At 34.4% G+C, this 16,162-nt stretch overlaps 1 protein-coding gene across 4 annotated transcripts in view; it reads right to left on the bottom strand.

Annotated features, from left to right (window-relative positions):
- Positions 1–14,389, bottom strand: part of Acf (ATP-dependent chromatin assembly factor large subunit) — a 28,578-nt gene extending 14,189 nt beyond the window's left edge. For 2 of the 4 annotated variants that reach the window (XM_087344650.1, XM_022063864.2), the window contains exons 1-15: positions 14,305–14,381; positions 12,354–12,400; positions 11,976–12,232; positions 10,618–10,756; positions 9,677–9,816; positions 9,517–9,588; positions 8,758–8,971; positions 7,606–8,288; positions 7,257–7,446; positions 6,111–6,288; positions 5,599–5,697; positions 4,812–5,010; positions 3,684–3,799; positions 2,469–2,634; positions 742–1,594 (exon numbers count right to left, since the gene is read on the bottom strand). In XM_087344650.1, coding sequence (XP_087200776.1) covers positions 742–1,594; positions 2,469–2,634; positions 3,684–3,799; positions 4,812–5,010; positions 5,599–5,697; positions 6,111–6,288; positions 7,257–7,446; positions 7,606–8,288; positions 8,758–8,971; positions 9,517–9,588; positions 9,677–9,816; positions 10,618–10,756; positions 11,976–12,088 — 3,162 coding nt within the window. In that variant the 5' untranslated portion in view covers positions 12,089–12,232; positions 12,354–12,400; positions 14,305–14,381. Of the gene's footprint in view, positions 1–741; positions 1,595–2,468; positions 2,635–3,683; positions 3,800–4,811; positions 5,011–5,598; positions 5,698–6,110; positions 6,289–7,256; positions 7,447–7,605; positions 8,289–8,757; positions 8,972–9,516; positions 9,589–9,676; positions 9,817–10,617; positions 10,757–11,975; positions 12,233–12,349; positions 12,401–14,304 lie in introns of all 4 variants that reach the window. The other 2 variants (XM_022063862.2, XM_022063863.2) reach the window with 2 other exon arrangements.
- Positions 14,390–16,162: the final 1,773 nt, after the last annotated feature.

Genomic DNA, 16,162 nt, shown 5'->3' with positions numbered 1-16,162 from the left:
GGATAACAGACTGAGTGGACCACAAAGATAGTATGGACACAGAAAAATCTATGCCCATGATGGAAATCAAATCATGGTCATCTAGTCTATAACACAGTTACTACACTGACTGAGACACACCAGCTCCACACAAACCCAAAAACAAAAACAGCTAATAAAACAGCTTTGGTTACTTATACAACAGTGATAACATGAGCATGCAAATGCCAAGAATGAAAGATCTGAAATCTGTTAAAAACAGATAGAAATTCATGAACACACATGCAGAAGAGACTGGTTCTGGGAAATTTAAAGGAAATTATTTGGTAAATCAAAACCAAAATTCCAGTAAAAAAATAAGTTCTCAAAATATGCTGACCTAATAACTATGTATACCATCTGCTTTACTTTCAGTAGCCTGGCATGTCACCCACACAGACAATTTATACATTCAATTAGTTCCCAGAATAAACAGCAACACGTGTTTTGTTGAAGACACCACCACAGCCTCATTTAAATTTCTTGCTACGAAATCATGACCATCAGCACATAACTTCAATTTTTTCTGCATTACACAAACAGTGTACTTTTAGTCAAATGTGACAGACTATGTCCATAGGCAATATATGTACACATTAAACATGTTTCATTACTATAAAAGCTGCATTTATTTAAAAGCAATATACTATAAGCACATCACACTGCTTTTAAATAAAATCAGCCATTATATGCAATTATAAATGTAAACCACATGTTACTTACTTGGGTTCGATCCAGTTTATGTACTGGACAATTTGCCATTTTCTGTACTATATAAGTCCTTTCCTGCATTAAAGTCTGTCGCAGTTCACTTTCTCGAATACCACGCCTATTAAGGCAATCGATCAAATGATTAATATCTTCTTCTTTACTGAAGAAAGCCCATCTGGTCCGGACAGCTGAATCTGACTGTCCATGCACAGGACAAGTGTTGATATCTGCTGTGCAAATCAAGGGCTGTTGCTTTGTCATGGTCACTTTATCAGAATCGTTGATCGTCTCACTACTTGTCCATGCTATTCTATCACTCAATCCCCTACTTACATGAGACACATCACCAGAATCACTACTTGTGTTTTTTTCAGCCAATAATTTTTTGTTGCCACTAGAAGTAGCCACTGGACGAGCTTCATCACCAACATCATTTTCCTTGTCGCTACCACTGCCTCCATTCCACTCTTCTTCAAACAGCTTCCGGACATATGTCAGAGTATCATCTGAATGAGCTAAAGTAGGATTGTAGGGGGTAGGTTCTGGCAAACATGATCCTGCCCAGTGCTCATCATGCTCAACAAAGAGTCCTGGAAGAGATGAAAACACCCAAAAACGTCGATAAGCACGATCAGTTCCTATGGGTAACACCTGATGTCCAAATACTGCTTGGTGCAATTCACGAGACTTCTTCTGTATTTCCTGTTTCCGACGTGATGATTCACGATCCAGTCTCTGTTGCCGAACTTCTTTGTCCTCTTCTTCCTCTTCTACTGGTAAGTCAGTAACAGGTGCAACTGCTGATGCTGTTCCTGTTTCAGCATCTCCTTTAAGTTTGAGTTTAGCCTCCTTCCGTTCTTTCATCCTAAATTACACAAAGAAATACTTTTTCTACTCATATAAATACACAAATTTTTTAATTACATTTGCAATGGACTGGCCAATTAATTACAAGGTACAGGATTTTCTTTGAGCAGCTGGAAGTTATTCAACAACTAATCAAGAAATTCACTACTCTGATGGAACACAAAGGTACATAAAAGCTCACTACCAGTGGACCATACTCTAAGTTAAAAAGTTCACCTCCTAACAACCTAATTCACATGCCTCTCAACTACATACAAGTAGGTTTCCCCAATGGTCACTTCCCCTGAATATTTTCCAATCAAATTTATGCCGTTTTATGCACGTAACATGTCAAACCCAATATATGTATTTAACCAATGTAACAATATTAAGTTATGGAAACAGGCCATCAATTTAATTACATATTTTATCTTAGGAAAAATATTATATCTAGCACCCTGTATAATAAGTGATCTTGAATTTTTTGGTACACATAATCACTCCAACCGAAATATCAATGGTCCTCTAACATAACTCTAATGATCACTAGAACAATAAAAATTTATAGTAATAAAGAATAATTTTTTATAGTTCAATTTGAAAAAACAATAAAAATGTTCCATAGCAGCCTTTTCTGTGTGTTTGTAAGAGCACAGAGGTGTCAAAATCAGGATGTAACACATGTAATTTTGTACATACCTGAAATTACACACTTGGCAACTGTAAATCAGAGGTGAGACTTGTCTATGCAGGAAATTTCCATCACTTCCCTTTCAGACAAAATCCATCACAAGACCAAAATCATACTCAAGAAAGAGCCTGCACATTCAAAATAAATGTGTAGTTTTCCTAACACAGGAATAGTACACATGAATAATATGGCAGTAATATACCTTATTGCAGCTGCTTCCCTTTCCTTTTTCAGTTCCGCTATTTGATGTGTTCTTATTTCAGCACGAAGCTGCTTAACCTTGTCCCCTCGTTCTTCAATTACATCCCTCACAGTAGCATATGTTGAGATCTGATTAATAAGACATGTCACAATCTGCAACTTATCCACTGCAAAGGAAAACAAAGCTGTTACATAGACTGAATGTCCAATGTCTTAAAATTTATGTTACGCAGTCCTGCACAACATATTAAAAGTCTCCTGTGCTAGCCTGCTTTCAAGCACTTGATATGAAATACAGCACTATTGCTATATATGCTGTGCAAAAGCCAATGAAGAACCAGTTGCTGTGTGTATAAAGCTTTGGGCCCACTCAGCCTCCTATCCAACGGGCACCAGGGGTCCTTTCCCCAGAGGTAAAGCACAGCTGGGACATGACACCAACCGCTCACCCTACATAGCGCCGAGGTTAAGAATGAGCAGGAGCAAAACATCCACCTCCTCCTCCTCCTCCCTCAGCGCCTACGTGGCATACAGCGGGACAGCTTTATTTAATGATATGTAGTACAGTCATGTTCAGACATGAAGGCATAGAAGAAGGCACAGGATAAAGAAAAACAGAAAGAAATAAAGAAACAATTCTATCAAGCACAAGATATTGTAATAACATGTACCTGTCAAAAGAGTGAGATGTACACTTAAAAAAATGGGGGGAAGGAAAGGAGGAAAAGAAAATAACATAAATCAGCTTAAATGTATATCGACCAGTAACATTCATAACGAGTGTACTGAAAACAATGGAAACATGCAAATTTCCTTAATTATTTTTAACAATTTGACTACTGTGCAGCCTGTTTGTTTTCATGAATGATGTGTATGCTCAAAGACAGCCATCTTCCTTAAAGAACAAAATTTATAAACATCAGCCAGAGAATCCCAACCATCCGAGACAACTTTTCACAGTCATGCAAAACAAACATACTTGGGACACTGCAACTTGTGAGTCTCTGCAACAGTGTTTGCTGGCCTGTATAACCTGATGTTACAAGTTCAAACACCTGCTAAAGTACAAAATAAAGACTGATGTTTTATAAGTGTGATTGTTGTGCATGATTCCATATCACAAAAAATTTGAAGGTACTGAACACTCAGTTCACATTAAATATTACAAGACAGAGATCATAACATGAATTAAAATTGGCTACAGCACGGGACATACCTAAAGGTAGATCACACACATTCATTACACTGAGGGATCTAAGAATATGGGGCTGTTGAATCCGTAGAAGTAAACCTGGATCATCCAAACTTGTATAACCACCACGCTGCTGATATCTGAAACAATATCAAAACCAATAGAGTTTCATCCACAAAAATAAAAGGCACTTAAGACTTAATGAACTATCTAGTATCATTCATTTATCAGGAGTTATAAGAACAAAATGAAGTCCTTTGTAGGCCAAAGAAATTCTGCAAAGTATGAAGAATGCAGACTGAAAAGAATTATAGTTTCACTGTAAAAATTAATCTATAGGAAACAAATCACAGTCATTTTTAATCCTTTCAATTTCAATTTCCATTTCCTTACATTCATGCTAACAATTACTTAAACTAGAACAGCAACTTTCAAGTTCGGTCAACAGACGAAATAGTCAAATGCATCCAGATTTAAAACGTAATAAAGTGTTCCAACCTTTAGGTTTAACTTTTCTGACCTACATTTTTAAAATGTTCAATAACCAAAGCTCCTTGTAAAAGTTTTAGAATATTTACAATAAACTACTATCAAATGCATATGTGGTCATTAGTAATTTGTCCCTAGGCTTACAGAACTAGATGGTAAATAAAATAAAATAAAATTACCGTATTTCCTCGATTTTAAGACACCATTGATTGTAATGGTCTATTAACTGGTTGCCACAAGGAGGAGAGGAAAAAAAAGATCCTATATAATTTTTAGATGCAATTAGATGTAAGATGCACCCAAATTACTGAAATTATAAAATGTGAAAAAGAGCGCTGAGGTAATACGGTAATTAAAAATCCTGCCTGTTTATAACAGTTATTTGGTTTCACTGTTAGTTCAAAGTTTAACCTTCACTTGCAACAATAACACTGACTCACTCCTAAAAAGACTTCTGAAATGCACTGCAAAATACTGAAAAAAATAAAAAATTAGAAAACCTAACACAAAGAACCACAGTATAACACACACAAATGATGTGAATGTAGCAATCCTTATATTAATAAAGGCACAATATTAACAAGGCTGCAAATTTGACCAAAATAGGGCATGGATTCAAATATTCTCAAAATCAAAATTGAAATAAAGACCCTTTCTGTTCACCTCCACTTGGAACTCATTTCTCCAGACCGCCCACCAGATGACAGAAGATGCAGCCTTAAAACTTCCGTCAGTGTTATCGAATCTAGTGTCACTTTATTGAGTGGAATACCCTGGTACAGCCGACACCAACTTGCTGCAGCTGTTGCCAACTTGATAGCTTCTGATGATGTAATGTCGCCAATTTCATCAGTCAGGCCAACTAAAACACCATAATATAAAATCCAATGCCTGTGCATAGAATTATAGGACTCATACTTGCATTTCTCTTACATAAACACATCATGATAAAACATTTTGATATAAAGACTGTTAATTTATGTTAGACAGCACACCAATCAACACACCATGTCAACACAAGGAATAAAAATCAGCTTCATAGACCAATTGCCAACCTCTCATGTTTTCAGAAGAGTGCATATTATGCAGGGATCAAAATTTTCAACAGTCTACCATCTAATCCCTCAAGTCTTGTAAATAAAAAGGCACAATTTAAAACAGCATTGAAAAGATACTTAATTACACACTCCTTTTACTCTGTCGATGAATTCCTAATGTCTACAAGTAAGTCGTAATTTATCCTTTGTTTGTATTTTTGTGACATTTATATGACTTGTATTTGTATAACATGTATTGTATTATTATAACTTATTCTACATCCTATTGTCATCTGACTAACTTATGGATCCATGGAATGTAATAAAGATGTATGTATGATGTATGTATATGTAATCTGAACAGCGATACATTTTTTGTCAGCCATGTAATGTGTATTGTGGTTATCACATACCTGATGTCTGACTATCCGTTTCCAGTATTTCATCATCTTCTTCTTCCTGCATACTGAACAGTGCCATCAGGAGGAGTTGAATTATATCACTAAGTGGACCTATAAACAAGAAAGAATGCCACAGTAATTTATTATGAAGGACAATACATGTTCCTGGTTTAGTTCATACTTTCTAATTATTAAATGGACAAATTTGGTAAGGTGCCCTACCTAATGATGTTTTCACAAAACTGTAGCATCGCATAAACTCATCAAACGTAAGACCAAGAAAAACATTACAAAAGGTACACAAGGCTACTGGTACTCAGTTCTCAGCAGCAAGCGCATAACAAAGGATCAGACTGGTTACCAAGCAGCCCTGCGGATGAGAAAAGAGACTGTTCTTGAAACATTGGCAGAATATGTGGTTTATTCACAATTCTGAAATCTGACGCGGCTTGTAACCCAACAGTCTTTCATCAAGTGAGTTAATAGTTGCCTTATTTGTATGAACCTATATTTCAATAACTCACCAGCTACTTCACTTGCAGACAATGCGCGTTCCACAATATCAAAGGTCACACCATTTGGAAAGAAACTTTTGGAGGACAAAATATCACCAAAAGAGTGTAAAAACTCCAATATCATTACAAAATCACCAAAGAACTCATTTGGAATAACGCAATCAACCTTTGTAGGAACTGGTAATTCCTGCAACAAATAAAACAAACACTGATGAAATCACAGTGTACTCAGATCATTCCACTAGTGATTAGCGTGCTCGCCACTGGACCCAAGGTTCAAGGGTTCAAACCTGGCCGAGGTCAATGGACTTTAAAGGGTGATAAAAATCTGTAGCTCAACTTCCTTCAGAAGGGAAGTAAAGCCAGCGGTCCCACGTCATAGATTTAAAGCATGTAAAAGAACCTTACGAGCATCATTCAAGATGTTTCATAAGCAAAATTCAGTGGTCATTTCTCACCCATGTCTCTCCTGATTCTCTACTAGATGGCTGTAGCAGACAAATCAGGATTGAATAGAAATTGTGCAGAAGCAGTGGGCTTGTCACTCACTACTCAAATGCACCCTACAAGACTAATAAGGACAAGTTGCCTTGAGCAACTGTCCCGGAACGGGTCAATAGGCCCAATCCTTGTAGTAGTTGATGAAGTATATATATAGTATACAGGGAAGTCATCCCAAGGTATAGGTGAATATGCATTATGCAACCTTATTCTGCAAACAAGGAAAGAACAGTACCAATATTTCTCTATCAGCCCTATACTGTACTACATTCCAGGGCAAAAACTTGTTTGACCTTGAAAGAACACAAAGACAACAAAACAGGAACAGGTTAAAGTGGACCTTGTACATTTCAAGAAAAACAAGAAAATATTAAGGACTTCTCTGCAGCTTGCCTATGATTAGGGACCAAAACATTTCTGATTTTCTTGTTACAAATTGAACATACAATTGGTGTGATGTTAAGAGATTGATTCTCACTGTCATGTGCATCTAAATTCACATTTTCATATTACAGTAAAGGTAGACAATTGCACATTTTTACACATCATATAACACAGAATAAAACTTCTCTATTAATAAATTAAGGAAAAATTACTAATTTTTAGCTTTAAATAGTAGAGACCATGCCCAAAGAAAATTCAACAAAAAAATACCTTCAAATCTTCACATTCCAAATCGTCTCGTTGACGGTTCCACTGTTTCAAAAATTCTGCCAAACGTAATTTTTCCTCTTTCAGTTTTGCTTTCTCTTTCAATTTTTCCTCCACCTTCTTGCGCTTTTCTTCAAGAGCTTTCTCTTTCCTCTCCTCCTTTAGCTTCTTTCTTCTTTCCTCCAATGTCAGTCTATGAAAATTAAGAGAATATTTGATGAGGAACGTTATGTCAAATACTAACAATTAATTTAATGTATTTCTATTTTCAAGCAGTGAATAAAAATGATATAATTAAAATACTATGGTATAATTTTAAATTGAAAGAGAGCTCATATAAGGAAATACAAACCTGTCATTCATGCCTTGTTTCAAAGGGATCATCTTATTCATCTTATGTTTCTCCAAAAGGTTCTTGGTTGCATCTCTTTTCTTTGTGTTTCCTGCATCCCTGTACTTGTCCTTCACCTTCTTTGCTAATTGTTGCTTCTGTGGTGACTTCACAACAGAATCTAGAGTGAATTTCTTAGGTCCCTTCTTTGTAGGAGAAGGTTTCTGAGTATTGGAACATGTTCCTGATGGCAAACTTTTCTTAGGAGATTTTTGCCTTTGTTGAAGGGGTGGTAATTTTTTACCTGAGTTTTCATGTTTCCCAATTTCCAAATTCTTCTTTGAAGGAATATCTTTCTTATTTGTTAGCAATGTCTTCTTGGAATCTTGCTTGCCTATAGGCAAGTCCACTTGCTTCTTCATAGGCCTTGTTTGTAACAACAGATCCTTACCAGCAGTCTTCTGTTTATCTGGAGATAAAATCTTTCTTGATGCTGCCTCTCCTTTCCCAGGTGATTTAAAATATTTATGAATTGTTTCTTGCCTTTTTTCCTTCATCACCTTGTTTTGACCTTTACTTTCTATTTTAGGTGAAGTAATGGCCATCTTCATAATCTTCTTAGATATTTCAAATTCTGGTAGATCTCCACAAAAAATGTGGCCAAAATTTATCTCTGAAATCTTGTATTTCTTAACAACTTTATCCTGTGAATTGCAAATAAGAAAATGTGTAACTAATAAAGTCATTTCAATTAAGAGAGATACAAAAATAGCATTCATGCATAAATACATTGAATAAATAAGTGCTAACATTCATGAGGCCAATGCTTATTACATAAATATTTCAGTAATATAAATCAAAGCCAAGTTTAGTATCTTTAAGAAAGAAGTTTCTTTTTTATTATAGGTTAACAAACAATCACTTGCTAATGCACTTTAACTTCAAACGGTTAAGGAGATACTTTTTAAACAATGTGTGTACAAAATATACCTTTCCTATCTTCCTGTTCTATCTTATCTGTGGTTACAAAACATGAACAGCTCCACCTTCCACTTAAAACATTCAGGTTCACAGAAAATGCAAAGTAAATTTTTCTGTACACTTAGCCTTCTTAATTTATCCTTCTATAGTAACAAATAGTTTGTAACTTTGATAACAAATATTTAAACTAACCTTAATTACCCATACTTTTTGCTTCTGCTCTGTAAATTGTTTTAATAACAAACGATTCTTTTCCCTGGTGTATACTCCTTTGGCCCGCCTTAGCTGACAGGCCTTGATAGTTATCACATCCTCCTCCTTAGAGCTGTTTATTTTTTTCACTCTGTAACTGTAGAGTGATGCAGGTGGAAATGAAGTTGTCTCACATTCTCTCCATGACACTTCACTGGAAATTATATCATATACTGCATATTAATGTATTTCCACAAAGGGACACCAAGACTACACATGTAGCACATGTAGTTAAACATAAACTTGAAGACCTACAATTCACAATACCATCTTGAACTTTGCACTCATTAACCTAAGCTTTACATATTCAACTAAAGCAAACTACAGGCAACTACAGATTATCTCGGCTAATAATGGGGAATGGGAGTGCATGTGACCTGAAATTTTCAATTTTCTTGACATATAAATCACATGTTCTAATATGCAAAGAACACAATTTAACATCAAACAAACACATAACTTGTTAAAATATTGTAACATAACAGTAATTAATGTGCTGAAATGAAAAATGAAAATACATACATCTGAAGGAAATGAAAGTGTGTGAAGGTATCAAAGTCAAATTTGGTAAATTAAATACATACACTGCAGCACATAAAATGTATTATAGATAAATGTAAATACACTAATAACATATGATGCATATATTTTATAAAAGCCACTGTTTCAGTAAAAAAATCATAAAAAGGCTATTATTACCTATTTCCAGAGAGAAGATTAGCAATTTCCTTCTCTGCAGGTGGAATAACTTGTAGGACACAACTCTCACACCTGTAATAATATATTTCCAAATGTATTATGAACATGCATACACAGTAAGGCAATGTTTTAAAAAACATTTATAACAAAACAGACATACCAAATATCTTCTCTGATGTTAACCTCAACAATCTCACCAATAAAGTATCTTTCTCTTGTAAATGTAAAAACATCTTCTGAAAGATCACCAAAAGATGATCTCTGGGTCAGGGATGCCAAGTATAATACTGGTATCACCAACTGCATAAACAAAGAAAATGACAACATACCTAATTTTATAAATAGCTGTATTAACATACATTATGATTTTACACACTGTGGTATCCAGAGAACCAAATTTTTTGACAAAAATTGAGGACATTTGATACATGTATAGAAAATGCCCTACTAGAATCTCATGAGATTAAGGTAACTGTCATGCTGCTATCTAATTTTAAGGCATAGGAAAGACCATGAAAACCAAATGTCAATCAAGACAGCACATCAGGAAAGAGATTTGACTTTGGAACCAACAAAAACCAATGGCATCATACACTGCTTAATGCACTAAGGAGCTACTTCATATTCAGTGAAATCTACAATCTGGTGCAACTGCTCATCTCACAAATCTGTATCATCATCCTACAACAATAAATCTGAGACAGTTGCTCATGCTAAGAGCATGCAAAGAGCTTTAAGAGGAGTAATATAATAAGTATTTTTAAAATGGCCCAGACACTACACAAAAATCTTAAAGTCAATCAAGTTTCATACTATACTGTACCATCAGAGTCCATCCTACTTCAGTTCAGTGGTATGCATGAAAAACTTTCTTCTCTAAAATAATAATTTTTAAGAACAATTTACAAAATTTGTTTTCTGCTACACTTCCTGTGAACATATACATCATGAACTTCATCCACACATACTGGTTTTCCATCACATACTAATTGCAGAATAACCAGAGACTGCATTACTACTACATGCAACACCCTTCCCTCTCTAAAACAGAAAACAAATGTTAAATTATAGTAACAGTTTGACATTACTAATATATGTTACCTTCTTGGGGAAAGTTTTCAAAAACGTGCGAGCATTTTCTTCACTTTGCAGTGCCTCTTGATATGTCAACTGAGGTTTACCAGTCACAGAACAGCACCATACCAAAGAATTGCACAAGATAACACGCTGACAGAACTCCCTGCAAAATATGTCACCTTTAATTACCACAAATTTAGAGACAAACAGTGCTAACATGAATGATACCAATAAACTGCACAGGATTACATCATGCTTTTAATTTGGAATGTCTTCAAATCAATGACAGAATTGAAAAATTAAATAATATTTTTCACACATCAGACATGTCATAATTTAGTACTCCAGATCAGAAACTATAACACAGAAAGACAACTCTGCAACATTTTATAACAGATAAACCAAAACTAGTGTCTCCATTCACCCTTTCACCACCAGTCAAATTACAATCACATTCACTACTTCTCTTATTAGACATCTACACACAAAAAAAATTGACACAGAAGTTTAATTAGCACAGAGATATATATATATATATATATATATATATATATATATATATATATATATACACACACACACATACATATATATGTATATATATACATACATATACATACACACACACATACACAAGAGGTATAATCAACTTGCATCTCATTTTTAGCCTTCTAGTAAGTAGCAACTATTAATTTTGATGCCCTTAGCATCAAAATCCATGCTTGTTATGCCCAAAAAATACATCAAAGTTTAGAAAATTCATTTTCAGGCCTCTTACATTGAATTACTTCCAAAGAGAAAACATTCTGTTTCAAAGAGACATCGCTGATATGATGTAATTTTAAATTTCTTCAATGAGTATCCTGTTAAACACTTCAAGCTCCTTGCCATTTCCATGTAAAATAATATGCAAGTCAGTATCCAAATTAAGGTAGCCCTACAAAAATCTTCAGCATTTAGTTACACAAAACTCTCTCCTCTTGTTCAGTAACTTTTAAAATACATTTCAAAACACAACTGATACAACAAAAACAAATATAGCTATGAAGCAACAACAACGGAAAATCTTGTTACAATCACAAGAAGTAGGTATAATTACAAGAATATTGGGGTAAACTGAAAGTTCTTTATCTCAAGTTATTTCGAATCACTGTAATATTAAACACAACCTCTAAAGTTTACAACTGCAGACATCATGCATTACTGTTTTAGTCATTACCACGAGTTATTAAATCAACATCTGGTTTTATACACTAATGGTAATCAGAGAGACAGAAATATCTATGTTGGACATCCACTGACGATACAGAGTAATGAAGCAGAAACAACTACCTTCATGACACCAAACAATCATATAAATGTCAAATTTGCAAACTACTTACTCATAATCCCTAAATATCTCATTAGTTAGCTCACAGTAGAACACTTCTTCATCGTCTTCAAGATCGGGTGGAAGTTTCTTCTTTATAAATGGCTTTCTACGCAGCAATGGCATGATTTCACCGACAACTTACTTTGGAGGGAAATGATTGTTAACTGTAGAGTAATAGTTTTCTTAGCGGGGCAAGTCTATTCCAGAATCTAGTAACCACTTCCACATATTAGACGATAATACAACACATTTCTTTTTGAAGTCACGCTAATGGAAAGAAATGTAATAATTAATTAATTATTTCAGGAAATAAGACACCATACCAGCTTCACAGAGTCAAGTACCTCATCATTTATTACAAACGAAGCGAAAATCAAAGTATACCTACACACAAGCAGGAGACGGCCACAGTAAATAGAACGATAGAAGAGCGTTCTGAAATGGAAGCCGGTAATCAGTTGATCCATATGATATTGCATGTTCATGAAATTAATTCATAAATTCAAAAGCACAATTGATTTTATTTTTGTTAATTTTAAGATTTAGTGGTCATGATACAGGGCACGTTTCAGTGGAGAATGATATATCAAATACATCCTGAGGGTAATCATATTAATATTAAGAAACTTTTTAGTGGATTATGTTGGTTGTGCTGATGGGCCGGTGGAATTCTATAATGCTCAAGGGAACACATAATTCCTACTGAAACTGATTAAAAATTATCTTCTCTGCTGAAGTATTTTCCTGCAATTAAAATTTGTAATATATGTGTTAAAATTAGTGACCTTTAGAGGAACGACTTGAGAGAATAAAGATAACCTAAAATTTTAAATGAGAAGCGTAGGTCCCCCACAGAGACGTTGATAACCACTGGTGCAATATAGTGATTCCTGGAAACATTTAGGTGTCGTGAATAACCTGAACAGATTTCTTGGGCACAATCTACAATTAAAGACACAAAATGAATTTTATTTTAATCAAAGCTTTTATTGAACCGCATGATTTTTTAAATCTATATACTGTTTGAAATTCACTCTTTCTGCAGTTATTTTTCAATATTTTTATGTGATGATGATAAATAATAATCGGAAAGCACACCGGTTTTGTTAATAACGTTGTGATCTTGCGAAGCCCTTACTGTTGATAGTGACTGATGACAATGTGAGAATGAGAAAATTTAAAGCTAACAGATTTTGACAAAGTTTAAGATAAAAGTATCTTCTGGGAAGGTATGTAACGATCAGGTAGTGTTCTTGCATGCTTCACAAAACGACAGAAGAAACTCACACAAGTAGTTGGACTCAGGAAATAATGACGAAAGGCAAAAAGCGCAAACATTTAAAAAATCCGCATCTTAAAAACATTAAGGTACCAATATTGAATATAACCTGTCATATACTTCACTGAAATAATTTTATATAAATATTAATACTATCTAGGAAACAAGAACGTGGCGTGTGTGGTCACAGACTACAAACATTCATACAAATTGTGTAGAAAATTGGATAAGAGCCAACTTGTGCAAACATGGCGACGGCGTCAAATAGAAGTTATAGCCTAGAAATGTAACGTTGTTGAAGCTATGTACTTCAGTAAAACGTTATTCCCTAAATAATGTTACTGTTACTACTTCAGCAGCCAATAGTATGCTCAGCTAGTCGACCCATCTTTTGTGAAACCAAAAAGTTATAGTGGAACCACGGTTCCGGATAATTTGACGTAAATACGTCTATACGGTAAGGAGTTTATATAGTGGCTTTTTACACGCTTTACAATTGATTAAAGTTTGAGTAAGACAGTACTGCCTACCTTGAATTAGTTACGCTTAAGATGGGCCTGTGGTAGCTGAAATATGTTATAAAATTTGTACATTTTAGAGTATCAATATATCGTGCAAACACCATATCTATACAAGATTTTGATCTAGTAGTACTACATTGAGGATTTGACATTAACATTAAGCCAAACGTTTCCTCCATAAATGTGACAAAGCTTTGATTTGCCTCCTTTTTAAATCAATGTTAAAATCTCCTGTCAATATTATCGGCATTGTATTAGGATCTTCTGTGACCATAACTGAAAACATCCTTGTATAATTTCTCAAATGACTCAAAATAAATCTCTTACAATCAATATATTCCCTTGTATGTTCAGCATTAGTTTTTGGTATTTTGGGGGGGGAACTTTAGGTTCATTATTTAATATTTTTATTTTTTTACGTTTTCTTTACTGTCAAATATATTCTGCGTTATGGAGTCTTTTAGCTTCAATGTCATCCATCTTGTACATAGTATGAGGCAACAAAAGATTTCTTAATAATTCTTATATAAGATAAGTACCTGTGATATTGTAAAACGTTTTTACCAGCACAAAATTATCTAATTTACGACGCACTTCTTCTACAAGCGATTCACAGCTCAGCTCTTTCCGCAATAACGAAAACGGATTGTTGACGGCAGTAATGTAACACAACAATGCCGAGTAAACAGATGACGCTTCCTAGGTAACATAACAATGCATACAAGCTGACCATTGTTGTCAGTCCATATTTACAAATTGTTGATATTTCCTAGGTAACCATCTTATACATTTTCCTGTCACTTTTTCGTTACACTTCCCTTCCATATAGACGTATTTACGTCAAAAATTTATTCCATAATCACAAGAGACCACCACCAGTCGCAGTCCTGAGTCACATAAATCCAATCAGTATGCACAACCTTACTCCTTTACTTCTAATAACCACAGAAAGAATGGCTGTGTATGGCATTTTAAATTTGGAAGTCAAAGATTCAAAATAAAATATGGCTTGATCCTATGACCATATATTCAGAACACCTGAAAAACCTGATTAGATGTAACAGCATTGAGAAGTTATGTTGTTACAATAGTCAATAAGTTTCCTTCTTTTTATGGAACCTTAAGGTTCATAAAATATTTTCACAAGTCCACCATAGTCTTCATCCTGAGCAATCACCTGACTCAAGTTCTCTAAAATGTTTCATTATCTTCCCATACACACTTATAAATTTTGATTAATATCCCCTCTATTTGTGCTACAGGCCCCTTCCAGCTCATTTGCCTTGGTGTAATCATCCTAAAACCATCATTTCTGAAATATTTTAACTTTGTCACATTTTATAAGAACTGATTCAAAGTCCCATAATTTACTTATTTTAATCAGTTTTAAATTATGTATCTTGATATACAAGAAAAGCAAATTCAGCATTAAGGAACTCTGGATTGATTTCAATTAAACATTACTTAGGAGACTTGTTAGGTGTAGATTAAAAAATAATACCAGCCTACACTTGCTGGACTGCTTTTAAAAAGATTTCTTGAACTATAGCAGACAAACGTTCAGATTAAGAGCATTTCAGTCAGAGCACAAATTCAGCTCCTGAGTTAGTGTTAGGGATGGTAAAGGCTTAAAATGCATCATAAGTTGTAAAAGTGCAAACAGGATTGGGCTGTAAGATTTCAGATTCTAAGTGTGCATTATCTCCATAATCAGGATGATTTAGGGATTTAGTTGGGTTTGCAACGAAACAACACGCTGCCAACTTTCAATCCAGATCAACTTGTTCAACAGAAAAGCATAGTCTCTTCGACCTGTTCACCTGCAAATAACACATCTCTACTCACTGTCATGTCTTAAGCACTTGCATTTATTAAATTCTCAAAAAGACATATGCAAACAAATAGCGATGAGAGCAAAATGGAGTAATTTGTTCATTCTGATTTCACCTCAGACTACTAACGATTTTAAGTTTAAAGCCAAATGAGTTACAAGAACAAAGGCACTTCAAATAAAATTGCTCTTCTATTAAATTACTTGGAAAGAAAATAACACACTTCATAATTTCCAAATAGGACATCATAATATAAAATTGTTATTATTTAGAATATCACAGTTGACAAATTGGAGACACAAGTTAAAGAAAGTTATTTTAAACATGTTTTTTTTATTTTATACAGATTTATTCACCAGAATACTTGAAATAGTTTAGAAAGGATGTCAGGATATGGAACATATAAAGCCTTCTTGTCTACTCAGCTATTGATGCTTTATGACAGCAGAGGTCTATTCTTCCAGTCAACAGTGTTGTCTTGGTCCCCCAGTTAGAAATATTGTTTCTGCACTCCCCCGCACACTCCTAGAGAAAGAGTTTGTTTTATGGCTGCTTAACTTTGATA

Source organism: Zootermopsis nevadensis, unplaced genomic scaffold, assembly GCF_977971745.1.
Source record: "Zootermopsis nevadensis isolate Lab colony 2312 unplaced genomic scaffold, Znev_1.0 Znev_ptg000008l, whole genome shotgun sequence".
NCBI classification, from domain to species: domain Eukaryota; kingdom Metazoa; phylum Arthropoda; class Insecta; order Blattodea; family Termopsidae; genus Zootermopsis; species Zootermopsis nevadensis.
This window is presented reverse-complemented; position numbering and strand designations above follow the sequence as displayed.